The sequence below is a fragment of the Dromaius novaehollandiae genome, chromosome 2 (genome assembly GCF_036370855.1).
Source record: "Dromaius novaehollandiae isolate bDroNov1 chromosome 2, bDroNov1.hap1, whole genome shotgun sequence".
Classification (NCBI taxonomy): Eukaryota; Metazoa; Chordata; class Aves; order Casuariiformes; family Dromaiidae; genus Dromaius; species Dromaius novaehollandiae.
This window is the reverse complement of record NC_088099.1, coordinates 33,179,023-33,205,808: the sequence shown is the minus strand read 5'-3', so window position 1 is coordinate 33,205,808 and position 26,786 is coordinate 33,179,023. Positions and strand designations below refer to the sequence as shown.

The 26,786-nt window shown below is 38.6% G+C and overlaps 1 protein-coding gene across 4 annotated transcripts in view; it reads left to right on the top strand.

Moving 5' to 3' along the window:
- Nucleotides 1-26,786, top strand: part of LOC112983815 (ubiquitin-conjugating enzyme E2 E2) — a 251,703-nt gene that overhangs the window by 151,329 nt on the left and 73,588 nt on the right. For all 4 annotated transcript variants that reach the window (XR_010387613.1, XM_064506212.1, XM_064506211.1 and 1 more), the window contains exon 4: nucleotides 21,142-21,274. Coding sequence is in view for 3 of the 4 variants with exons in the window: in XM_064506212.1 (XP_064362282.1) it covers nucleotides 21,142-21,274 (133 nt within the window). In the remaining variant the exon portion in view is untranslated. The remainder of the gene's footprint in view (nucleotides 1-21,141; nucleotides 21,275-26,786) is intronic.

Here is a 26,786-nt window from a genome sequence, read left to right as displayed (position 1 = left end):
ATAAAAAGCAGGTGCATCTTCCCTTACAGCCTTTTATTTTTGCTTGAAATGGTGCCTGTCACCTGATCAGTGGCCAGCTACTGATCTCCTTAGAGTTGGCGCTAATGTAGTAGAGTAGGGTCATGCTGATATTTATTTAAAAAAGAAATCAGGAGACAGAAAACCAACTTACCACACAATGGGTCTGTGGTTACAATGCCTGTTTTGAAGATGTGGTGCATATTGGAAGTACAATACTGTTGCACTGATTTTTGAAACAAAATATACAACAAGCTATCCCTCCATAGCAACAGGTGTGAGATTTGCTTGACTGTCAATGTGTACGCATGACAGGCTGATGTAGAATAGGAGACAGTGTGACTGTATTTTTCAAATTCCCAGTTCAGATGGGAGAGAGGTTCCAGAGTTTTAGACTTTAAAATGACAATTTAAAAAGAGTTTACTTCAAGATACATTTTTTTTAAGAAAGTTAATACTCTTTTTTAAAAATAGTATGGTGAAGGAGTCCTTTAATTGGGAGATGGAAGAAGAAAGATGGTCTAGTCATGTTCAAACCCACATTAATGAAGGGGAGTAAATTCTGTCTGCACTCCAGCCCAATCATGCAGTCCATACATAGATCTTGCCAACATGCATACTTAGCTATGAATGAATGAACATGATACTGCAAAATCTCTTGTAGCCTAGTGAAAAAACAGCTTATTTCCTATGCACACACCTTCTGTCAGAAGTTATTTTTGATGAATATGGATGTGAAAAATAAACTGCCAGGACAAATTCAACCTTTAGTGTCTGCTTAGACACGGCAGTCTCTTTAGGTGCTTCTATGCAAAGGCAATGCTATATTACAACTTTTAGTGGTGTTAGTTCAACAGCAAATGATTATAGCAGCTGAAAGAAACCTCCAGCCCATAAACAAGGTTTCAAGAGATCATTTCCTCTTAGCTTTTTAATGACACTATGTAAGTTCCCAATGATTCTTTAGAAATCCAGCCTCATTATACTTTAGCTCTGCCGTGCCCACAGCTACAGAATAGTTTATGATAATAGCGTTCAGTGGTCTCCATGTTCAGCTAGGTGAGGGAATTAGGCCAGGATCGACATTACACCAGTGTGGTGTCTCAGTTGTTTAAATGAAGCCTTCTCCCCTGATTTTGATAAACTCCATAGCAATCACGCTCATGGTAGATGTGTTTGGTTCTGTGACAACAAGGATAAATGGTGCCAAATACCTGCAGAGCTGAAGAGGTCAATACACAATCCATTTTTTGCCAGTTTATGAGATCAGAAACCCCTTTTTTTTTGCTTTCTGCAGACTGACAAACTGCAGATCCTATGAGTTTGGTAATATATAAATCGGAGGATTGAGTGACTTTCAAGCACATATGTCTTTTTCCTCATCTTGTAATGAAACATTTTCATTCTTTAAATTTGAATAATGTTTGGAGATGCAGAGGTTTTACCTGCCACATTTCGTTGCCTTCCATTCTGTTGCCTTCACTGAAGAGAAGGAGCCTTTTATAAAATTTTCTCTAAGGGGAAATGTCTTTTGCCTTGAACCTGTGAGAAATTATTTTATTCTTGTTTTGTGGTAGTTTATGTGTGTTTCTTTACATCAGACCAGGTTCTGATAATCTTGGTCTTGACGCCCATACAGAGTTTTGTGTAATTATTTTTATGCCTGTATTTACATTTTTATTCCAGTGTGATCTTACACAATTCACTTTCATATTTCAAAAAAAATTTCCATAGTATTTTTTTCCTAATAAACTTAGTGAGCCAAATTTAATTCTAAGGTAAGCTGGCATAACTCCACTGAAGCCAGTGAATTACATCATGACAATTTTGGCCCATTACTTTGATTTAAAAGAGGTTTTTTATGCATTCAAGTATTAGAAGTGCTTTTTTTTCCCAATAATAAACTAATAAACTCTTAAAGAAGTATGTATTCTAATAAAAACATTCTGGGGAGCATAAGCAGGGTTTATTCCAGTGAAAAATGAAATCTTGGAAGTGTCCCTTGCAAGTGTAGCATATCCCTACAGTCTGATGTACTATGATTGTCCAGTTTATTTTTGAACATAGAGCAACAGTGTACACAATAGATACTGCTCAATTTAAATGAGAAGGATGGAGTATGTAACAACTTCTTTAAAAGATAAATTAAGAATTAAGACTTCGTCCAATTGAGACTTTCCAATTATTTTAAACTGTATACTATAGCTACCAACGAAACTCAACATCCAATGGTTTCCTGTGAGAGTGTGTTCTAGCTCCTGGATGCACCCAGTCTACTGGACTTCATCATTTCAGGTTATATTTTCCCTGCAGCAGATGAAATTCATTCAGAACTCCTTTAACTGTCCCTTTGAGAGACAGCCGCAACAACATTTTGATGTTTTCAGTCTTTCTAGTCTTTAGCCACTGTGCAGACTGCAAAAAACATACATGTTGACTGAACCTCCTGGCCATACTTTGATATAGCAGAACTGTAAGTTTAAACACAGTTTCTATCTTTTAGTATTCAAAAGAGCTTTCCCCTTAATTTATGTGGAGTTACTTTTAATTCATGTTTTATACTGCAATATGTTCTGAAGAAAAGGTGTTTGCTTTAACTATGTGGGTGTTTTACGTTTAGTTTCATGCCCTGGTTGCAGTCATGTGATTGTAGCAGGCAGGTGTGACCCTTGTGATAATGGATATAGTCTAAGCTCTGTTATTAAGAGAATTTATTCTGTGCATCAGTTTTCATACCTATAGTATAGGGGAAAAAAAAACACAGAGCTGCAGAATCCTTGTATGAAAGATGTTACATTATTCATTAAAGGAAATTTGCCAGTAAAGGCATGTTACAAATGGTTGCACTCGAAATAGTGTTTATTCTACCCATTGACAGATTTTGCTCACCCAGCTTAAACAGATTCCTTCAAATCAGTGAAGCTGGCTGCATACTGACTGAAGCACTCCGCTCCGCAGCGGTACTGCAGCCTTTGTCCTTGTTTTCTTCTCCCAGTAGGACATATTGCAATGGGTTTTTTTCTGTTAACAAAGGGTCAGTTGCACCAGTCCGTCCGTAGCACCCCAAGGTACTGCGGTGAAGAGGTAATCTCCCTTCACCCCGCTCTCTAGATGGGGTTTGCCCCTGTCGCGTGGTGAGCCAGGTGTTCAGTGCAGGACGACCCACTTCTGAGCTTCTGCTACACGGTCAAAAACCTGCCTGTGACGTTTCTGCTGGACCAATAGCAAGCCTTGTGTTCTGTGCCTTTTGCGGGCACTAATCTCGTACTCGATGCCTACAACCCCCGTCCCTGAAAATCCGAACCGAAAGTCTTAAGACTTGTTCTGAAATATTCCGTCTTTGGATAATGGAGTTTATTCTTTGCCCAACAGAATAAAATAGGCCTTTCTTATTAGTGTCGCTTGATAGTGTATTGGCTGAAAAATAAGGCTATAGTGAAAAGTAAGGTTAGAGAATAATGCATTTCAGTTCCTGGAATGAAACTTCACTTTGTTGTCAAAAACAGCAAACTGCAGAATATAAGCCTGGGTCCTGAAAATCTTGTGTCCTTGAGTAGCTTTACACGCATAAAATGTTGTTCACATCCATGTGTATTTTTGGTACAAGGCCATAACATTTTGTAAAACCTGAAGATAATTAGGGACTCCTCTTTATAGTACTGTGAATAGTTTCACTGGCTTCTCCCAGTAGAAAGCATTTGCAGTAACGTGTTATTAAGTTTTAAATATTATAGTGCAATGACTTCAAGCTCTGGTATGTGTATGCAACTTCATAATATTATTCTGCAACACCCAGAGTCCATATTTTCTCCACTACGAGGCTGCAGCCTAGGCCTGGGTATTGCTTATAATCTTGTTCATTTTCTTTGGTGTGTCTGTATGGGCAGTGTTATTGAATGAATGAAGTGTGGGTTGTCAAAGCATTCGGCGATCTGTTCAGCAAGGGAGAAGCTGCCCGGCCACTCTCTGGTCAGGAATTTCTGGTTCTGGTTCAGTCCCTAATGAGATCTGGCACAAAATACTTGAAAGAAGCAAAATGATAAAACAATTACTTTGGATATATATACTTTGGGATGTTTATTTGGGGCTCAGGGTTGGCTAGCACAGCAGAAACTGTCTTAAAATGTAGTATTGATGGACATGTAAAGACATCGTCTAAAATTTGGAAGTAGTTTTAAACCCTAGAGTAATAAGTAACCGGAGAATATTATGGTGAGTTTCCCTGCACCCCCTGAGCATGGAGCAGCAGTCAACAGGCCAGTTCTCCTGATGTGATTACTAGGGTAATAAGTTACAGTGTCAGCTGAAGCCCCAAACCACTTGGATTTTACTTCATTCATTAGGAGTATATTAAACTGAGAAATGTATTTTGGTACTGAACTGCACATTAGATAGCTATAACAAGTATGCCAATGCCATATGTAATGAATAACTGTGATGTTTTATAGCCCACAAATGAAAAATACTTGTGGATATTGTACAGAAACGGAGATGAAAAGGGATGACAAAAGTAACAGATTTCTAGTACAAGAGATATGCCAATACTAAACTTTAAATTAATATTGTAGAGGAATCCTAATTTGCCTTAATTTATAACCATAAATTGAAATTACATTTGTGGCAGTGCCACCCAACTTGCACTAAATCTGCCCTGTCATTTGCTGGAAATATGTGAAAGTTCTGACATAAAATTATCTATACATTAAAACATATGGGCTTCTGAATATTAAAATATTTCAGGTGTATTTTACGAAGCCTGCAAAGCGAAAGAAAGTTATTTTCTGCACATTTCCTCTGGCGGTGACATAAACAATTTCTGTCAGTTTTATGAAGTTCAAGTTCGAGCAATTAAAATAAGGGAACGAGATTAACGTGGTAGCAGTAGCTGTTGATTTGGATCCATGTCGCTAATACGAGTTCATTCTTAAAACCAGAATTATTTCCAATCTGGTTTATTTACCTGCCCCCGGGTGCCGGCAGGCAGGCTCCGAAAGACCCGCCGCATGTGATTGCTGTGCCTGAATGTGGTGGCCGTGTATTTAAATGAAGGATTACCCTCACGTTCGGTGAGACAGTGGGCCGCTCGCTGACACCGCTAAGTCACACGGTCGTGCTTTCGAGGGAGGTAAATTTGCTTTGCCTGTCAGTTTGCCAGAGTTTGCTGATTTTCAAGAAAAAGATGATTCCTTTCCGCAGGATTCTTCAAGGAGGAAGTGCCTGAGGAGCAGGGGTGGGTTTCTGAAAGCCTGTCTGATTTTTAGATGTTGTTTCTATTTGTGCGTTTTTTCTTCGCGGACTGTGTAGAAAGCCAGAGTGCTGGATTGGCATACACTTAGAAGTTAAAAGAATACACACTAAAAAAAATAAAAGAAAGTTAGCCTTGAAACCAGACTGACTGTCTTTGTTTTTGGCTTGCAAATCCATCTGCTAGTGCTACTCAGTTTAAATTTTTACCTCTGCAGAGAAAATATTCATGTAGAATTGTTGTGATTTTTTTTAATTGTAATAAGATTTTAGTCCTAAACACAACAGTATCCCTGTCATCGATAAAATAAGATCAGTTGAAAAGAAGTGCAAAAGCACACTTGAAAATAGAAATATTCTTTGAATAGAGAATATTAACTTGCGAGGTAACATATGCCGGAAACGAAATGAATCTCGTTCTGTGGAAGAAGCCGATAGACTTCCCAAATTACTGTGCTTGCACCAGAAATGACATTTCAGTTCTGAATTTCAGAGAATTGTGTTTAAACTGTTAGGTGCAACCTCAGACCCTCTGACAACAGCTGCTGATGGGAGCCAACGGAAAAGTGCTGTTCGTAGTTTTGCACAATCCCAAAATTGCGCACGGAAGATGAGAGCTGCCTCGTAACCCCGCCAGTCACGGGCAGAGCTCTCCTGCGGAGCGGCGGCAGAAAAGCTGCCTGACGAGCGCGCTGCGGTTGCCATGGCTTAGTTACCTTCACGGCGTTAGGACTGGTCGGGCCCAGACACTTCGAGACGCGGGTGTCTAAAATGTTGGTTAGGAACATGTGTAAAAGAAACAGGTGACCCAGCTGCTTCGCAACTGCATTTCGCTCCGTTAGCTTCGTAATGAACAGCCCTCTTAAAACACACTGTATAATCGTGCATGCGAAGTTCACATTTTAATATTAAATAAAGCAGTGAAGGAATTTGTAACTAAAACTGCCCTTCACGCTCCCAGCAGACTTCTTAGGAATCACCACGAAATTTAACAGCCTGTGAAGTATCGCCAGGTGCTCGCTTTCACCCTGTTTTACCGTGGTTGCAGTGGGATGAGGCATAGCTTCAGTGTGCCTTTAGTGAAAGAGGATATTACAGAAATGAGATGTTGCAAAGGCTGTGCAGGTTTCTTCTTGCCTCCACTTTCTAACCTGAGCTTCCAGTACATTGTGTTTTCCACAGCTACATTAGTTTCAGTTGTCTTCAGTGGGAGCTTCGGCTTTTTGGTTTTGAGGGTTTGGGGGCGTTCTGGTGATCCGAGGATACAATTTTAGAATAGGTTTCTTAACACGATAAGCTGAACACAATTTAAAGTAGGTCGACGTGAATTTGCATACACAACTGCACATGCAAGACTTTTTTTTTTTTTGCAAGACTCATTAAAAACAGGAGATTTGAAAATTAAAAGCACAACGGCATGCATGTTTTACGTGCTTACCAATGGCTCATAAGTGCCGTGGTTGTTCGTTTCTGCATGCTGGAGGCGGTGGGAGTTTTACCACTGACATCACCAGATGCAGGATCGACTCGAGCACACTGAATTTTAGCCTCCATGTACTAGGAAAGTTAGTTGTCATTCACATTTTCTGTTTTGTGCTGGAATACATCTAGTTTGGTTAGCAACAGGTTGCCTTAAAGAAACACATAAATCACATGGGTCTTTTTAGGAAAAATGAGGGAAAGGTTAAGTCTAACGTTGCCCGTAAGGGAAACGGTGCTTGATACATCAGCTTTAAAGACTGCCAAGTTGGCTATCCCACTGTGTACACGGTGTCTTAAGGTAATTCAGGATCACTTAGGGACATTGTGGTGTCTGTATTACATAACAGCATCTCTTGGCAGGAGTTACAATCTACAGGAAATTTCCGAGTGCTGACATTTTCCCTGTCGTATTTGTTACATTGCATAGGGACGTTTGGTAGCCTGCTTGAGTGCTTTTGTGTGGGTGGGTACATCTTCTCTTCAGGCTGTAGCTTCAGTCCTGCATGTGCTATACATGTAGCTTTACATAAAGCATGTAAGTATTTTGAGGGAACTGCACTAACTTGATAGTGGTGCCTGGGGGAGAAAGTAACACTTTAATGCAAAGATTGTCACAGGCCTTGGAGTTATAGCCGAAAGCAGCTGGCCTTATTAAGCAACGTTCCTGGAAGTGTTTACATGTCTATAGGGCTGTATAATAGCCTTTCTTCACTCATCTTGGTTTTTTTTCCTTTCTCTCGGTTCTGTGTTTCAAGTTAGAATATATATTGTTATAGGTGAACTTCTGTCTAGAAGAAGATAAAGAGCAAAATAATAAAAGGGATGAATCCCCTTTTGTGCTGCTCACATGATTGGTTCAGTTGCTTTCAGTGTGTCTACTTGAAAAAGTAAAATAAAAACAAATTTAATTCCAAACCCTTTTACTAACTGTCAGGGAAGAGAATTCATTGACCATAATAATATCTTAGCTGAGTACTACATGCCATCTATAAATGATATACATTTTTTAATCATTAAGTCACATTAAGCAGTTCTAAATTTTGCCCTCAGCATAAGTAGTCTCTTGCAATTGCATCTGTCACTTCAGTATGCAGAGTACATGAAAGGAAAATTGTGTTTTACCCTATTATCGAAGAAATTGCAACGCTGTGAAAAACAGATTACTATTAATAAAGAAAATTTTCTTCAAAAGGCTATGCATACAGTTGTGAGGAAGCAGCTGCTCTTCCTTCCAGAATATACAATTGGCGAGTGTATTAATTTAAAAAAAATATATTTTGAAGGCATCAAAACCAGTAAAAGTTGTGAAAGTGTGACAAGAATAGATAAGCACACTCTGTTGTGATTCAGTGTATGGCAGAGGGGCACTTTTTCCTCTTAATATATAAAGTGGAATATTTAAATGTTTCTCAGCTAGATTTTCACCAAATTATCACAAATAATAATAAACATTGCTGATTTTGATCATATCCAAGTTATTTAAACAGTAATAGGGCTTTAAATATCTCCACCACACCCTCCCTCTGCCATTAGAAAAAAAGCAGGACTTCTGTTAAAATTATTACACTTGACTTAGTGTTTGTGAAAGTATCTGCTTGACCAATACAGAGATTAATACAGAGAGATTTCTACTTAAACTGTAAATAACTGGAAGGACAGGCAGCTGTACTGCATGTTTTCCCACACCACTCTCAGTGCCTCAACCAAGAGGTAACACATGCAACCAAAGAGTATTTCTTCCTCCATCCAGGCAGAATTGCCCACAGAGGCGATGTTAGCAATGATATTCTTATTATAGGGGACATTCGTCCAGTAAGAAGAGGATTTAAAAAAAACTGTTCATTAGACAGAGACCACCGAAGAGCCTCCAAGCTTCTTTGGACAGAAGCCACCCTGGCTAGCTGTGAACCAGAGACCACAAGATGAACATTTCTGTAGCTCATACGCATGAAGTCTAGTCATACTAACCCTCCTATGAATACCACAAAGAGGAGGAAACACCTTCTCTTTTTGTGTAAATCCCTATAGTTTGCTAGTGATTACTCGTTTTCCTTTATTTTCCTGTGTTACACTCATTCCTCTCCATCCTGCTTCCTCTTCAGTCTCCCATCACATTGTACATATGCATTTTTAATTTCACTTTTTAAATCTTTCTGAATTAATATAAGTGCAGACTTTAAGTTGGAGGCAAGCTGAGTGTAACAGAACATGGTTATATCCCATAATGTGATTGCAATATATTGCAAGTAATCATTTATATAAATGCAACCATGTTATTTTGAATCAGGACTGCTGTAATTGGAATCATCTGCTGTTTGCTTTGAATACACAAAAATTAAACGAGCATGATTAGGATAATAAAGATAAGTAATAACACATGATAAAGATAAGTAATATAACTAATGTTCATGGGTTAAGCTACATGTTATTTTCACATTATGAATTTCAGAATGACTAGTGTAATGTTCTGTGGTTCTTCTCATAGTGTCAGCTCTGACTCAGAGTGGTCGTTTGTCACTTAATGCAGTGAATAGACACGAACAGTAATATTACAAGTGAATAAACAACAGCGAGAGAAGGTACCCCGGGCAGCTGAACCAGGGAGTTGAGCGGGATCTGAAAATGGGAAAGAAAATAATGTAAACGTAACATTTATCATGCAAAAATATCTGTGTGAATAAGGATTCTGAACTGCTGTTACCAAGGATATTATAATGGCAATTTCTACTATGTTGTTGTTTTATCTTAATGGAGGGAACGTGCACTGCAGTTATATAAAAACACATCTTCTATATATGAAGTTTGAGTCATATAATAATAATTAAATGTAATTAATAAATTATTAAAGTCCTCTTCTGTGATAGAGCAGGAGATTACTGATTATAGATTAGGGTGCTGGTTCTTGCTTCCTAATTAGAAACGTTGATTCTTCGTTAGACAATATATCATTTTTAGAATAGATCATGTGTGAGGCCTAAAGCAATGGAAGTATCGTTTAAAACTTTGAGACAGATTTTAGGGAGTTCTGAATTCTCCCAGACTCTAGTCCGAAGGTGAAGGATGCTTTTACAGCAGCTTTCTGTCTTCGATTACGCAAAGTTGCCTTTACTCAGAACAGAGGAAGAGATCAGACTTTCACTATGACTTTCACATGACAAGCAAACGTTCTTCTTTTCTTGAAGCCATTTTGCTGTCATCGTTCCCAGAACTACTTTCCATCCTAATGCTTTTGAATAGAACGAGGAGTGAAAATAAGCCATTACTAGGCCTGGTCTTCTGATCAGAGGTCCTGATCTTGGGAAAATCTGTGTAATGAGAAGAATGTGGCCTCAGTTGCCCTAAATCAGCTCACCTTTATTGAAAAACAAGTTAGAAAGCTCCCATTCTTGCAGTCGAGGCAGTGGCACAGTCAGAACTTCTGGGGCTGCGGGCAGGTCTCACAAGGTCACCTGGTGACTCCATAGTCTGGGTTGGCAAGAATTTATCCCCAACCTCAGATACACTGAGCTTACTGACAATACCAGGCTCTGCCCTACATAAGCCTGCTTTTGGCCTCAAAGCTTCTCTCAAAAGATGCTATGAGAAAATCATCCAGCCTGAAAAATGAGAAACTTCTGCACATTATCTTTTCTGTTTACACTGTCATGGATCCAAATAAGGCCTGCACTCCAAGAGACGGGGTTCTTGAAATATCTTGAATATATTCTAGTGAAGTAGGATGGTCCCCAGGCCCGATCACAGCCTCCCTTAAAGCCCCCTCCAAGATTCTGCCAGATCTCCATATCTTTAATTCAGTTAGTCCGGAGGTATAAATTCATCCATCGACACAGACATGGCAAAGAAAATTGCCAGTTTTTTTTTTTTCCCCATAAAGTCAGCACGTGGTCTGCAGTGGGGGTGATCTGTCTCAGAAAGTAGAGACATTTTAAGATTTCTTTCACCTTGGACCTATGGCTGGTCTCCATATTCGAAGTAAGAGAGTAATTTCAAATGGAGAACAAATGTGAAAATGTGTCAGTTTGCCAACAGTTTCCAAATACATTTTCTTTTGTTTACCAGTGATCTGGAGAAATAAGACAGCCTCTTAACTAAATTGACTAAATAAAAGGAATCTGCTTTTGAAGTATATGGATTTCAGAATCAAATTTCCTTTTTCTGTGCCTGTTGGCTTTATAGGCTTGTTTACTTGGGAGGAAATGACTTGTTTTATAATGTGTTTAACATCACGTTAGTTAATCTGTGCTATAATATAGAGTTGTTTGCTCATATAAGCAGGCATTTAACATGTAAGCATGTGTGAATTTCTTACTGAAATTAGAGACGTGTCTGTTGAAGCTCGTTCTCTGCTTGCAGGATAGGCAGAGCAGGAGAATAGTTGGTAACAACTGTTGGCTATACTGTGTGTTTGAGAACTCCTGGTAAATACTAACTTCTTTAATTCTTTCTCTTCTCACTGCTTTCCCTCATTAATATTTTGGGAGAGTTTTACAAGCAGCTTATATGTAGAGACTATAGTCTCTAAAACTTCACAAAAGGAAATCTCCAAATAACATGCAGATAGATCCGGCCACTTTAGAAACAAGCTATGAAGTTATTCTTGTTTCATAAGGTTTCAAAATTTCCAGGCTCCTCTTTAGGCAGCTGCCCACAGACAAGGTATTGAAGATGACAGTCGTAAGCAAATCAAACCTCTTTGTAAGCAGTTTGATAAATCATTTCAAAAAAGGGGAAAGATGCATGGACTAGTGGTTACATAGAACCATCTTCCTGAGGAACGGAGAATACACAGACATTGAGAAATATTACTGCCTTGCTTATAGTATTCATAATAATAAAAGTATGTGTGCGTACATATATTATAAATCATCCTGTATAAATAATTCTCAACTACTGAAATGGCTGAGCACTCCAGAGTATCCTTACACTAATATTCCTTAAAGTAAGATGCTACAGAGGTCTTTTTCATGAGAGACTTAAAAAAAATTCTTAACTGTCCATCTTGCATGTTTCTGATATGTGATGGTGCCTTACTAAGGAGGTTTTGCTTTTAATAATGAAATGTATGGGGTCATAATTATTTTGTTTACTTAATATTATAATTTAATGGCCAATAATAATATGAAAAATTCCATATGTTAAAATAAGGTAGTCAAATCTTCTGGAGTTCAAATGGTTTGGCGGTGGCAGAAATAATAATTTTCCCCCGAAGTGCGGTTATATTCTGGTTGCATATATTAAACAAAGGATAGAATCATCCTTTGTGCTGAAGTTGGACACCAACTTAAATGGACTCATTAGTCTGAATTTATATGCCCCAGGTTTTTTGGACACTACTAAATGAGGCTCAGAGGCTGAAAACCCAAGTCAGCTCTTAACCCGAAGTCTTCCAACTATCTTAGCAGCGAATTCCTGAATTAAGCACTTCTTCATCAGAAAACGAAGGAGACGTTAGTTACCACTCAGCTGATCTCTCTATTGCGGATATATTGTGCATGATTTTTTCAAATCATTTCTGGTGATGAGCAGAAATTTGGAAACATTTTTTATATAAATGATCAAATCAACATATCAAATGGATTTCAAATCCAAAGCTTTCAATGTATTGCATGCATAAGTTGGAAGTCTTTCTAGTCTGTTTGAGCTGGTCTGCTTTAGCCCTGTCTACCTTTCTCTCCTGTGCTGCCCCTAAGGTTTCCACAAAAACTAAAAAGGCAATTCTATTTTAAAGAGTGCTTTCTTCCCTACTACAGCTCTTAAATCTTCCAGCTGCTGTGGGGTTTCTGTGCTTGTGACCTCATCCTTTTAAATTAGATTTAGAATTTAAAAATATAATACTTCACGGTGTTATCTCACCTTTTTGTGTTGTTTTCTATTTAACTTAGAGAAGATTGAATGTTAGATTGCAGTTGTTGTGGATAAGGGGAAATGTCATGAAATTAAAAAGTAGTTACATTTGGATAAATGAATTATAATATGGGGAAGGAAAAGGATTCAAGGAGAGGTGAGTTAGGAGTTGCAAAGAAATAAAGTCACTGGGTGAGTTGCAAGGTTGGTGTTCATATTAAGAGGTCTCAGGAGTATCTATTAACTTATTTGTAGTTTTTTCATTCCTAGTTTGCTCAAATATGGCTACAAATCATGCTTGAAAGAATTTACCATAGAGGCAAATCAGACAGATAAATATTTTGTCTTATTTAAACTGTTCAGTCTGTTTCTGGTGGTGTGAAAGAGATGTAACTACAGTTGATGGTGTTTTTTTTTTAAAAAAAAAAAAAAGATGTGGCAAAAGGGAATCAGGTCCACAGCTATGTAACAGCAGGCAAAGCATTGTTTCCAGAGTTGAGCAAGGAAAGCCTTCTATGAAGGGTTTTATGTAATTTTGTTCAGCTGAACAAAGTGGAGAATACTTAACAAAATTGCCATTTTTAAATCTCATCGTGAATACTCAGCATGCTGTGATCATACACTGTGTAATGGTGTTTGCAATGAGTAAATTGCTGTAGATACTGTAATATAAATAACTGTTTTATGCATTAAGAAATGGTTCTCTTCATGATGGTTTCTATCTCAGGGCCGCTCTGAAGACAGGACATTAGAGAATAAAAGTCTCAAAGTACTCTCTGAATAATACCAGTCTACCAAAGTGCTAGAATATTTCTAATAATTTTTAGTGGTATTACTTAGAAGTGAATAATAAAGTCAACTAAGTGACATGCAGTTTGTTCTTAATCTGTGTTATTTTTATTGTGGCCAAAACTCATGAATTTTAAAGACAACACAGCTGCAGCAGGAAAGAACCTGTGCTTCAGGTTCCCTTAATAATTTTTAGTGGCTCCAGCAACAGGCAGACAGAGAAAGATAATCTCGAGAAAAAAAAGAGAAGTTGCCTCGTACAAACCTTGGGCACACTGACATAAAGTGTGGCAGGTTCATTGCGGTGGTAGGAAGCCACAAAGTATACACTGCATATCAAGTTTGGTGCTAAGTGTACCTCTGAGAAACACCTTGCTAAAACTAGAGAAGACTAACACTGAAACAGTGCAATACCATACTGAATTCAATTGCTCTTAATAGGTATAACAAGGCATAGTTAGTTGTATGCGGTCATACATTGCTGTTCCCTTGACAGTTCACTGGGATTGGTTGTCCTAGATATCTTTCCAATTGCATTTACCACAAACAGGCTGGTCCCAAAGCGTAGACGAAAGTGGTGCCCTAGCACCTAGGAATAAAATTTGATAAAAGCAGGAAGGAATTGTAAATATCAGTTCGAAAAACATCCTGATACCTTTATTCTCTGACTGCTTGCCTAAAGGTACTTTTTTTTAAGTTTCTCAAGGAAAGATGGTCTCAGTCACAAAAGTAATCCTGAACTGGAAGAAAGTCTGATCAGAATATTTCAGCTGAATTCTGTCACCGTAATGAAAGCTACGTAGTATGAGGGATTTGTCTGAAGTTTCTGTTTCTGCCAAAGACTTTCTGAGTGGCAAGTCAGAAAGACCTGTCACTTCATCTTCACTTTCCATTATGAAAAAGAAGTTTAATGAAACATACCCACCTCAAAATCGTGCTTACCTCATCTAGTTATGCTGATATTCCAACATACATACAACATAAATTCCCAGTAGTACTGCAGGATGACCAAAAATACTGGATCTAGCACAGAGCAAAATTTGAGAGTTCTAGATCCTTTTCTCAGACTAATTCAGAGTTCTTGGACCTAGAATTTCATGCTAAAATATCTCCAGCTTTTGTCTAGACAGAAACTAGTAAGAACCATCAGCATCTTCCAGTATTTTTAATAACTTTTTTTGGACCATGTAGGTGAAGGAAGTGAGATGAAGATAAATTAAAAAAAAGAAAAGCAGGAAGAATTTTAGGAGTTTTCAGAAGATTTTCAGGAAAAAAGGAAATGAAAAGGTTATACATGCCAAAGGGACAAATTTGGGTAGGGGTTTGTTTCTTGCTGAAGATTTAAGTCATCAATATTATAGCCAAACTATAGCACTTCTCTCTAATTCTGGAGCGGTTTATTTCTTTAGATGTTCTTTGATTTTACTGCTCAGAGACTAGCCTGATAATTTTATTCACAGCAGAGGTGTTATTAACCATACAACTGTGCCCATTGCCACAGGCAGTCTCAGTGCTTGCTGCTATCTCTTTGTTTTTGTTTTGTAGAAATGTATTCCTTTGGCTGCTGTGGCAACTGTTTATTACATACATTTATAAAAGTACCTACTGATATCACTGTAGCATCTGGGTAAGCAGCTGTGACTCCCTTTCCCTTCTCCACCCCACTGTTGCTGCAGCACCCGCTCTGCTTGCTCTTCACTTTCTACATCTCAGAAGAAGGGCAACATGGAAGGAAAGAAACAAAATGAGTAACTGCTGTACTGAATTAAAATCCCCCTGCACCACTTTCCACTCCCTCCTCCTTTCTGGAGAAAGATTAAAAAACTGCCGAATGCGCTGATGCCTGTTGATGGGAGAAAACAAAGGGCATGTTAGGGGGAAGGAGAGCTGCATGTACCGAGGGGACGAAGGGTCCTCCGTGAAGAAAGATCGATGAATCACCACCATGCAGAGAGAGGGAGACACCACCATCAAGCAGGAAGGAGAAAATAGGGGTTTTAGGAAGAAGAATTGTCAGTAACAAGGGAAGAGAACAGGGTGAAAACTCTAGATGTGGTGGGTCAAGTGGACTTCCAAAATGGAGAGAGGAGGGGACTGGCAGAAGAGCAGAAGCAGCACAACAGATGACCATTAGCTAGGTGACCAGTGTTGCTGACACTGCCTATATCTGTCTTAAAACCAAAGAGACACAGCAATTACCATGGAGAGGAAAGTGAGGGTAGGAAGTCCAGCTGCTCATGGAGGCATGGTGCCAATCCCTCCCAATGGTACTATTTGTGCATGTTGTTGAATACGATTGGCCTTGGTGTGCTGGTGAGTCTGAGAGGCATCTGGTGATGCCAGGTTCAGCATAGCCCTGCTGGCTGACTTCTTCCCAGATTGAGGTTACCTAGCAGCCACTTTGCCAGCACAGCTCCACTGCTTGCTGCATGGCAAAGCCCAGGCGTGGGGACAGCACTAAGCTCCTCCTTGGTGGCGTGTTACTTGAGACAAGCTGGTGGTACAAACCGAAGCCACACTCCTGCTCAGGACCAGTTTCAGTATTGGCAACATTCAAAACAGAGAACAGGGTTATATACTGGGTTTATTTTAATGAAGCTTCGTGTGAGTTCCTCAGGAGACGTATCTCACTGAAGGCTGAATCTGCAGTCTTCTGTTTTGTCACATCCATCCTTTTCCCTCACCAGCTGTGCTGTTAAATTATTTCACCAATCTTCCGATGCTTTTGTATCCACTTTGCCCTCTGGGCAAGTGGCTTCCCAGAAGCATTCACTAAGGGCAGCTAGAGGCAGGATCTGCTCCAGCGTAACTGTTAGATGTCCAAGAAACAGAGGATTGCAAGAAATTGTGTTGTATGTCATATAAGTGGAGATAATTCTGCGGTGAGCTTCTCTCCTCATAGAGAAACGTCCTAAATCGTGAAGTCAAGGCTCCTTGTAATAAAAGGAAACCCAGAGGAAGAGATTTCTGTGTATCCCTCTTCCTTCTGCTTTCATATATTACTGTACATAGTTCAGAGGGTCTGCATCCTCCTTGAACTGCACCTAGCGCAAGGGAACCCCAGGTGTGATATGTGTTTTTGTGCTTTAATGCAATTCAGATTAGATAAAATAATAAAAATGAATACCATGGACAAAGTGAGTATAATATCCTGTTTCCGCTTTATTCTGCCCTGTTGCAAAGGAGAAGGATAAAAATAAACTTAAACTCATCCAGTCCAGGAGAATCTTTCTGTTTCTTTTGGCGTTCTGAGGAACAGGAAGGCCTTCCAAGCATTTTGTTTTGCTATTTTATTTAGCTCAGTTGCTTCCCTCCAAAGGCTGTTAGCTTGTCGGAACTGGACAGCCTGCAAGTTACAATTGCTTTTCTTGCTTCTTTTTATGCTGCAGGTTTACCTTTCCCTTTCGTTAAGGAGTACAGCTACACTTTAAAACTGGATTCCAGCAAGAAATGCAAAGGAAGACGTTAACTTGTCCTCATTTTCCACATCAGCAGAAACACAGTATGAGATTATGCTACCTCCAGTTAAAAACATAGGGGAAGGATGCAATCCCTCATCAAGAAATATAAGTTAGATTAGAAAATAACAACATTACTTTGATCAATTCATTCCATATGACTAATTGATAAACATGTGGAATATCTTTATTTCTTTGGCCTTTTGTATTTTCGCTTTTTTGAGTTAAGCTCTGGAAAATGAGTACATTTCTATAAAACACACAGCTCTGATGAAACTAAAAATCAGCAGTGTTTTCATTGCTTCTCTGGATAGGTTTTTAACATTATGTCTCATAGATGCTGTAGTTTTCGTACAACTCTCCTGTTAATTTACTGATACGTCATTTTAAATCGAATATTGTAGTACATTCGAAATGCAGTCAAAGCTTGCTGTTTATGAAGATCGTACTGGACAAGCAGCTTTTAGCAGCACTGCTTTCAAGTGACTGCCTGCCTAAAACATGTTGAGAGAATAGAAAATACTCAATACGGTCAGCGTATTTAAAGTAAAATGGATTCAATTATAGTAGCATTTGAAGTATTTTGCTACTAACTACAACTGATGTGCATACATTTCACCTGCAACTATATGTGTTGGAAGCAGTGACAGAACTGAGGTATATTAGGAGAGGCAAAGGAGAATAAATACAAAGGGGACTGTTTTATGTGTATTGACTTCTTTGTCTGTAATTTCATATATCCACACTGATGTCATTCTAAAAGAGGATAAATGAGATTGGCTTGATGTCCACCCACCCCCAGCTCTTCCAGTGAGCAAAGCCTCCCCAGCGGGTAAAACAGACAGTATTCTGGGGAGTGTATTGTCAGTTTTGAGGGAATAATGACAGGAGAGAGCTATCTCTTGACAAGCCGTTGATAACTTTAAGTCTCATGAGCCTTTATGCTCAGCTGCACCTCCTCAGTCCTGTGTTACACTTCCCACCTGGAAGATATGCTGGAAATGTTTGGAGTACCGGCTCAGAATAACGCTGCATTCTTCCCATTGGGCTCAGCGTTTTCTTTCTTCTGCACAGTCACTAGGGGTTAAGGATCAGGGCTCATATTTGGAGGTCAAGCTGCTGATCTGACAGCAGATCTGACAGCAGATCTGTCCTTATCCAAACCACCTTATCTTTATAATTCAGCCATTTCCACCTGGAGCTGCTAGAGCCATCATTATTTCTCCCCTGAAACTGACCGATTTAGCACTAGGTTAGTGGAAAGCAGCACGTGTATGCTCTGGCTCTGGGTCAGCTCAGTTCAAGACAGATTTAGTCTGCCCTTTGCCGAGTGGGTGCACATCTGAATCCATCCTTCCAAAGACAACATAATTTCAAGCGCTGGGATGTTTAGTTTACTTTCTTTGAGATCTGTGATTCAGTTGCCAGTAACATTAATAGAGCTGGAATATAAATCACACCGAATGTAAAACATTTGGGCTTCAGTGTGCCAGGCAGATATCCATGTGGAGAGATGGGCAATTAAATCCTCTTGCATTATAAACCTTATAGAATAAGGCTCTGGCTGAGGGCTTGCACATGTGGAAGTTTTCTCTGGTGAAGCCTGTAAAGTTGTCATTCTTGTTGCCAATAATGTGGATAAATAAAAGGCTTAACAATTAGGAGAGAAGGAAAACAAGGAAATACACCTGTCAAACTTTTTGTATTATTAATGTACAAGTGAAAAAATGTTATGCTTGTGCATGCTGTTGCCCTTAATACCAGCTGTTGACTGTGCACAGGAATCGGTATTTTTGCATTGGCTGAACAGCCTTGCTGCCAGCAAGCACTCGAACAGGCAAAGTCTGTCCTATAACAGCAGTCTTCCCACACTCTTACAATTCAAGCTATTCTTTAAATTAATAATAATACTTAATAAAGCTGCATCTCTCATTTGCGAAGAAAACCTTCAATTAATGTTAATCAGCATCCACAAAATGTGACCAGGCTGGCTGGGCTTGTAGCTGGACGTGCTGAAACAGTTCAACTGGCAGAGGGAGCATTTTCCAGCTATTTTAGTTAATGACTGCTTATTTCAAATGTTAATGCAATTAAATAGGCAAAACAAATAAAAATAATGTAAGTTATGAAAATGCCACTGTCAGAGACAGTTTTAGCATCTGATCAAAAAAAGTGGGCCTCCCTTAGACCCATAGAGGGCCCAACCATCCCCTGCTGGCTAAATGAACACGAATACAGGCGAGATTTTCTTTTGTTACTTGCTGTTTCCAAGCATTTCTCTACGATTGACATTTATATCACTTCCATTTTAACCTTGCTGGCATCAACCGAGTCATTGCTTCCCCAAGTATTAGAGCATTTTCCTGCAGAAAATGGGAAAGGGTTTCCTTCACTTATAGGGTTTCTTCTGTAAAATTTAGACTGCCCTTACTTCTTGCCTCTTCTGTTTGAACTAGCTGCCTGATTTTTTACGGCTTTACTTTCTGTGAACTTTGTATACAATGGCAGTGGTGTAGCTCCGCATTTGTTTGGGCTTATAAAGAGTTCAGTCAGCCCCTTAATGCCTAGTTCAGTCACAATTAAAGCTTCCCTGTTGACTTGGGGTTGGTCTTTCTAAAGGCAGAGAAGATGTTTTAATTATTCATTCTCTGGTTTGTTTCTTACAGCAGTCTCAGCTGTGCTTTATTATTCAAAGGTTAATGCAAACTGAGAACTGGGTAAATTAAATTTGTTTGGCAGCTAGCAACCTGATGTATTATAGACACTGTGAAATATGGATGGATGAATGGATGGCAGCACTTTCGCTACTGTGATCCTTAAAAAGATTGATTTTATCTTTAAAACAATTGCCAGTTTTGTTACTGAGGCTGATACAAAATGAATGTTCCATAATATTATATTCTCTTTAACCCATTTTTGTTAAGAAAGCACGTAGTTTAGAGAGCCAAGAAGCATTAAGAGCTATTATAGAAAATTGATGTAGGTACCATGACTAATGAACTACACTGCACAGTACTAAGTCGCTCAGTTGTATGCAGGGAATCATGCAGTCAGAAGTTTTAATGAAGGGAGCCCAAGGAATTTCAGGTGAAAGAGGTTTTATTAACTTTCAGTGAACAAAATGAATAGTTGAGCAGTGCACATGACATGGTGTCGTATAATAATTGTATGCCTTGGGTACATTGTGAGGCATGGAGCGTAGCCAAGAGCTTTCATCTGTTCTACACACAGGGTTATTTCACAAACCCCTGCATACTGTGGAAATCTTTATTGCAAACATAACAAGAATTGTTTCACAAGAAATGCCTTAAGAAAATACTGCATCATTTATTTGAAAAATCTACCAACACTGCCTTCCTGTGAAAAATATTAGCCAGATATCCAGAAGTCACCATCCCGATTGATCCTAATTAAAATTCAGGTCCTGTATCTGTGACTTGTGTCAGTAGGCTGTGAACCAAAAAGAAATCTGCAGTTTCCTTAAGAGGCCACCCTGGGTAAAATATATCTTTCCCTGGACAAGCATTATGTTGTCTGAGAAAAGGCTGTTTTGGCTTATAGAAAAGTAATGCCGCAAAATTTTATTAGTTTTTAATTTGCTTTCTCCAGGACTTAACTATGCGGCTGAGAGATTTTTCTTTTTCTGCATATGAGACTCTGCTTTGGATATTTTAAATATTGTTTCAGTGCTGTGTTTTTAAATGAGGAGTTTGAATTAACATAATCCTACAGTTTAACCTGCTTTCTATTTATACATTTTTTAAGATAGTGTAACAATTGCAGAGTGAAGCAGCTTTCTGTACTAGTGACTGGAGTGCTTAGGATAGTGACTTAGAAAGTGCGGTTACAAGGTCATTTATACAGTGCTAAGTCTTTAGCACATCGTGTGCTGTATGATTATACTGCTATTGACTGATGAGGTAGGTGGATGAGGAGGTAGGTGAAAATAGGATAGCTCATAAGGCGAGACAGTGGCAAGATATCTCAGCCAAGTCTCTGTATCCTTGTACTGTAAATACTGCACATCTGCCCCCTAAAATGTTTGAGATAAGACAGTTAGGACTTTTTCTGTATTTACTTGAATAATTTATAAGTCAGTGATTTTAATACTTCTTTCTGCGTGAATGCACCAGTTCACTGACCGAGCTAAGGACACCAGTTATGAGTGTTAACCCAGGCTAACTTAATAAACACACATAATTTTAACTTCCAGCGTTGTTGCACTACTATTAGTAGAGCATAACTGATGGATAGATATTCTTATTTGTATGTGATTGTTATGTTATGTTTTTGTTTTCTATTTTAGTGCTGGACCCAAAGGAGACAACATTTATGAATGGAGGTCAACTATACTGGGGCCTCCAGGGTCTGTATACGAAGGCGGAGTTTTCTTCCTTGACATTACCTTTTCACCGGACTATCCTTTTAAACCACCTAAGGTTAGTAGGAGGATATTAAAAGTCTGCTAGGAGTCCTGTCCTTGTGATATTTTTTAATGTGTATGTTGATATACAACCATAAGTTGAAATATAAAACTTTGAAGGAAATAATGATCATTCAAACTGAATATTTTGACAGAAAGAATTTAAATAACTGCCTAAAATTTTCCTGCATGTCTCCAGTGTACTTGGACGGATATGGATTTATTTAGCAAATGGTTACATAACTTCCAGCAGTTATTTGTTTGATTTGGGTTCTAGTATGAAAGCATTTATATTTGTGTTGCATCCATTGTAAGCAGTTGACGATACTTAATCTTTCCCGTTGACCCCTATCATTCACCAGGAGTCTATGGCAGTCTGACAAAATGCACACCTTTTGCACCACCCCATAAAACTTACTGCTGCAGATGCAAAATACTCTACTGTTCGTGAAGTTATAATTGATTGCTTTACATCAGTTTTCTTGAAGAATGTGGACATATGGCAGCAAAGACAAGAAACTGAACTGAAAGACGATGATTTGTAGAATTTTTTATGGTTTCCTTTTTTGAGTCTGTCAGTAATGGCAGTAAGCAAAAATGTAGAAATGTACCAAAGAGCTGTGCCAATAACATGAAGTTGGGAGGTCACCACCAATGAGGGGTAGATAGGTAGGCTCAGAATGCCATACAGGAGAAACCTAGCAATTTTGAGGATGGGTGAAACAGAAATGGGGTAAAATGCAATAGTGCAAAATGTCATCAATAATCAGTAGCAATAATTTCTGAAGTGGGGGGAAAAAAGGGGCTGTATATTGGTTGATCACAGGATTATTATAAACCATCAGTCTAATTCATCTATAGCAAAGGCAAATACAGCCATAAGATGCATCTTCTGGCATTTCCTGTAAGGAAATGTAAGGAATTATTAGTGTCAAATACAAGACACTTAAAGCACTTTATCAAGAGCACTGAGGGCAATTCTTGACACCTGTGGTCAATAACACTCATAGAAACTGGAAAATTTACCCAGCAGGGCTATTAATAGAATTGGATAAATTGATAGGCCTGTCTTATGAAACAGAGTGAAAAGAGGTTACTTGTTCACCTTACGAGTGGGGAGAGTGAGGCTGTGGGACAGCTCCCCAGGAGGAGTAATGGAGGAAAAAATTATGTTCTTTTTGACACACTTATGAAAGGGTTGATATGCCGTGTTTGTCTACGACAGAAGGGTGTTGCGTTAAAAGAGAGATTAGCAGATTCCTGATTACTGTGAGTAGATAACTGAAAGAGAAGCATTTATAAACAGAATTTTAATGCCACAATAATTTTTATGGTAGTTGAGATTGGTGATATTATCAGAAACACTAAAAAAGAAAATAACACAAACAAAAAAAGAGATGTCAATTCAATACATTTGCCTTTCTATACACCGCAATTCCCCAACCAGTGACGTAAAGGTGGGACAAAACTGCATACTTTTAGCAGTGTTAGAGATGAGGTTATTTTGTTTCCCATTTCTGATGTTCCAGTTTAGGGAAGCTGTGAGGTCATGACAAGCATTATAGGGGTTTGTACACCTTGCGGACTACAAATTTTCTGGTTTAGATAACTGTAATTGCACAGCGAAATACTAATTTGGACTTTATAAGCCCTAGCTTCTAGTTCAGTCAGTTAAAGCTTTGGGTACAGAGATCCAGCGATGCTCTGCTCCCTGGCCTTGTTCAAACCTCCTTCCCGACCTGCACCATTTTGGCCTTCTCACTTGCTGTGTGGATTTCCATCTTGACAGGTCCCTTTTGTTTGCCTCTTTGCTTGGCTTAGTCTGTTTGTAGTAGTTGCAATGCAAGAGTTACACTCAGTCTCCAAGCAAATTAAAGAGACAATTATTTACTGGATATTGGCATATCCACAGAATGGATTTATTGGTTATAAAATACCACTGCTCTCAAAAATCCAAACCTAACATGTAAAGGACTAGATATGAAGTACAAGTTTGAGGGACATCTTTTGACCTTCTCTCCATTGTAACTGTTGAGTTTTGAGGCAATATATGCAATAGGCATCCTTTTAAAGTAGAAGGTGAAGGTCCAATTTGCTTTTTCACCACAAGGTAAAGACTTCTGCAATTCACACTCAGTTGTGTTTGGTAGCTGTATTATTCTGAGACATGAGCAATGCAGCTGTGCATTGCTTGTTGATGAAATATCAAGCAAAGAGGAGGTTTTTATCCTGTTTTGCAGTAGATCTTTTGTCTGCCTTTATCTTGATCCCAACTGTCTTTGTAAGAAATGTGTGCATATAAATCATATAAAAATGTATTGCTTGATAAAGAACAAGAGAGTTGCTGATGCCGTATTGTATTACTACAAGGCCAGTATTTACGACGGAGGAAATTGTTATCTGTAAGAAAATAAGGAGCACGTGCACAGGGGACTAGTGTCAGATTTAACTAATATTTCACTAACGTACTTTGTACATATTGATTCTTATTCAAGTCAGTTGATGCCACTGCTGTAGGTAACCCCTGTCTTCAGACCTGCTATAGGAACTCCTAAACTGTTGCTATTTTGTTACATATATTTTCCAGACCCTATGAGATTGATTCATAGCTAAAATACTTTGGGAAGTCCCTTGAATAAAGCAGTGTGGGAAGATGACTATTTGTCATAAGGTAACTGCTGCCAGTCAACATTGTTGGGAAATGATAGTTAAATATGCTCTCCAAACACTTGTTTCTAGCATAAGAAATGTGCTGAGGAGGTAGGGCATAACATATGGAATCACCATAGAGTGTTATCTGTGTCACTGGGTGTTGACATCTCTTCCACTTCACCACAAGATTTGTGGTATTTGGTGCTGTTCTTAAAATCATAGTTCTTAGGGTCATGAGAATAAATAATCTTAAATTTTTTTCTAAGTTTATGCCCACTTCTCATGGCTGTATCATCTTAAAAAACCTAGAGATAAAAATACAAAACTGTGGAATGTGCTGAGAAAGATTTAAAATGTATCCCTGAATGCTGGCAAGGTAACATCCCTGTAAGTACATAACAGAAAAAGTCTAAACCACGTTTCTTGCTATGGTTGAATTCATACATTCCTCCTGAGATTTCTGTGGGCCACTTTTATCCCTCTTTTACTAGAACTAAGGAAACATTTAAATGAGTACTGTCAAAGTTGATCTTCCAAAGATGTGACCACAAAGACCTGGGAAGAAACAGAAGCTGTATTTCCCAGATGCAATTACTTGACCCAGCGTAAGGTTCCAAAGGCAAATATCTATGTCACATAACACAGTTATTGTTGCAGGGCCTAATCCAAAGCCTATTAAAATCAGCAGAAAGATTTCCACAATCCATTTGCCTTATCTGTTCTCAGATGTTGTGTACTCTGTTGTCCTACACGTGTAGGTTGCACCTGCATGTTGGGAAGGGAAAAATAATTTTTCAGTTAAGAAAAATATATTGAAAGTGAACTATGGATAATGTTAAGTGTCTTTCATTTTTATTATTATAAGTGGAATATGTTTATGGTGTAGCCATTGTTTGGTTTATGTTATACAAAGATTTGAATATTTTCTAAAGGATCCCAGTTCCTTCTCTAAACCCTGCTGATACTTATTCTGATCATTTTTGCACCCTACTGCATTTTGGAAAACATTAATTAAAAAAAATCTGAGAGCACATTTGCACATGAAGAAAAGAAGTACGGACCTATGATTTGGGGTTTTAACAAATTTAGAAATCCCATCTTCATTTGTTCTTCTTGATAGTTAACTTGCTTTATCACTTAAAAGAAGCCAAATCAGTCATCCATTCAGTTTTTATTTAAAGAAAGAAAAAATGTCTATCTAAAACTTTGATTTAAGCTATTTAACTATTCCTTCATCTTTTACACCTTTGTAGCCTTCAACAACACAGACTCTTAAGATTTTAAAATTTTATCTCTGCTCTTCACATCCTCTAATTGCTCTATGTGGTCCATTTTATGTTCCTAGTTTTGTACATCCAAACGTTATTACCACCAGATTTCCCTTCTAGTCTGCACCAGCTAGTCGTTCCCCTACAGATCAATAGTTCTCTTTCTGTCTGTCTTTACTTATCAGTGCCTCTCTAAAGTTGAGTCATAAGCATAATATCAAACTAAGCTATTTTTCAACAAAATAACTGTGGTAAGCCATGGTTTAGTTTGCTTTCATAGCATTCAATTTTTTTCTCTTTGAAGTCAGTCTATTTCAGTCTTTCAGCTTGGTCTCATGCCTTGAAACTGGACTCCAGACTTTTTGAGCCAGAGGTCACTGACCCTTTCAGCCCTGCTTTCCTTTTAAATCGATGGCATTTTGCCTCACCCGCAACTGCAGCGGACTCATGCAGAGGAGAAAGTTGTTCTTCTGAAAGAAGTTTCCCTACCTGTGACTGATGCAGCTTGAACATAAGTGACAGAGGGCCATCCCAAACTATCTCCTATTTATCTATATAGCCAGATAACAAGATTTTTAGAACAGCTCATCTGAGAACTGACAAATTAGCTTTGGCTTTCTGGGAGGCTCTAATCAATTAAAACATTTCCTAGTTTCCACTGCGAAGAAGCTTCTGCAACGCTGCGGAAATTAGCTGAGCACCCAGTTGGCTGAGTCAGCAAGAAATCAAGCACCCTACAGTATCCTGATTTTCTTTCCAGTTGTATCCTCTAATGTTTAAAGCATCGTGTTGGTTTTCTGAGATGCCAAGCAAAAGGAAGGTATGCAACAGACAAAACAAGTCACAGTGTGTGCACATGATCTCACCTTCTGCCAAAAGCAGATGCTGATGAGACTTCAGTCTTGGCTCACAAACTCAGGCCGCATTTTATAAGGTGAGATTTTGTTTCAGCCCCAAAATATATTATCTCGCTTGTAGTGCAGTGGGCTTAGGAACAGAGAAAGTTGTGGCCTGTTCTGAGCAGCCACTTAAAGAAATGAGTGAAAATACTTGGATGGCCTGCCAAGGAAATAACCTTGTATTTCTCCAATGCCTTAATGACCCCTCAACCTTTTTTAGAAATATCTTTGAGATTTCTTTTTCCTGCTAACTATCTTCTTTTCATGCTTAATGGATTCAGACAGTTCCCCCTTTGGCTTTAACAAAGGAAAGCTCTCCCTCTTGCTCTGTCTCTTTCTCTAGGGTATTGAATTGGATATGTAGCTGTACATACATGATAGATGTCTCTTGTATGTATGTGTGTGTCTATCTGTGGATGTGTGTATACATATATATATATATGTATGGATAGGATGTATCACATCTTTCAGTCAGCCTATTTTTATCTTTGGTTCACCTCAGAAACTGGTAATTCCCTAAGTATGCAAACTTTTCTAATCTGAGATCTTCTGAAGTTCAGCCATCGTGACAAATTAACAATGTTATATATGCTATAGGTGTCAAAGGAAGGGGGTTAATTTCATTAGCCTCCATACTGTCCCTGCAGAACAGGAAGTCTTTACAAATCAGGAAACCTTATCACAGTCTTTCATACAGTTGTTTGTAAAA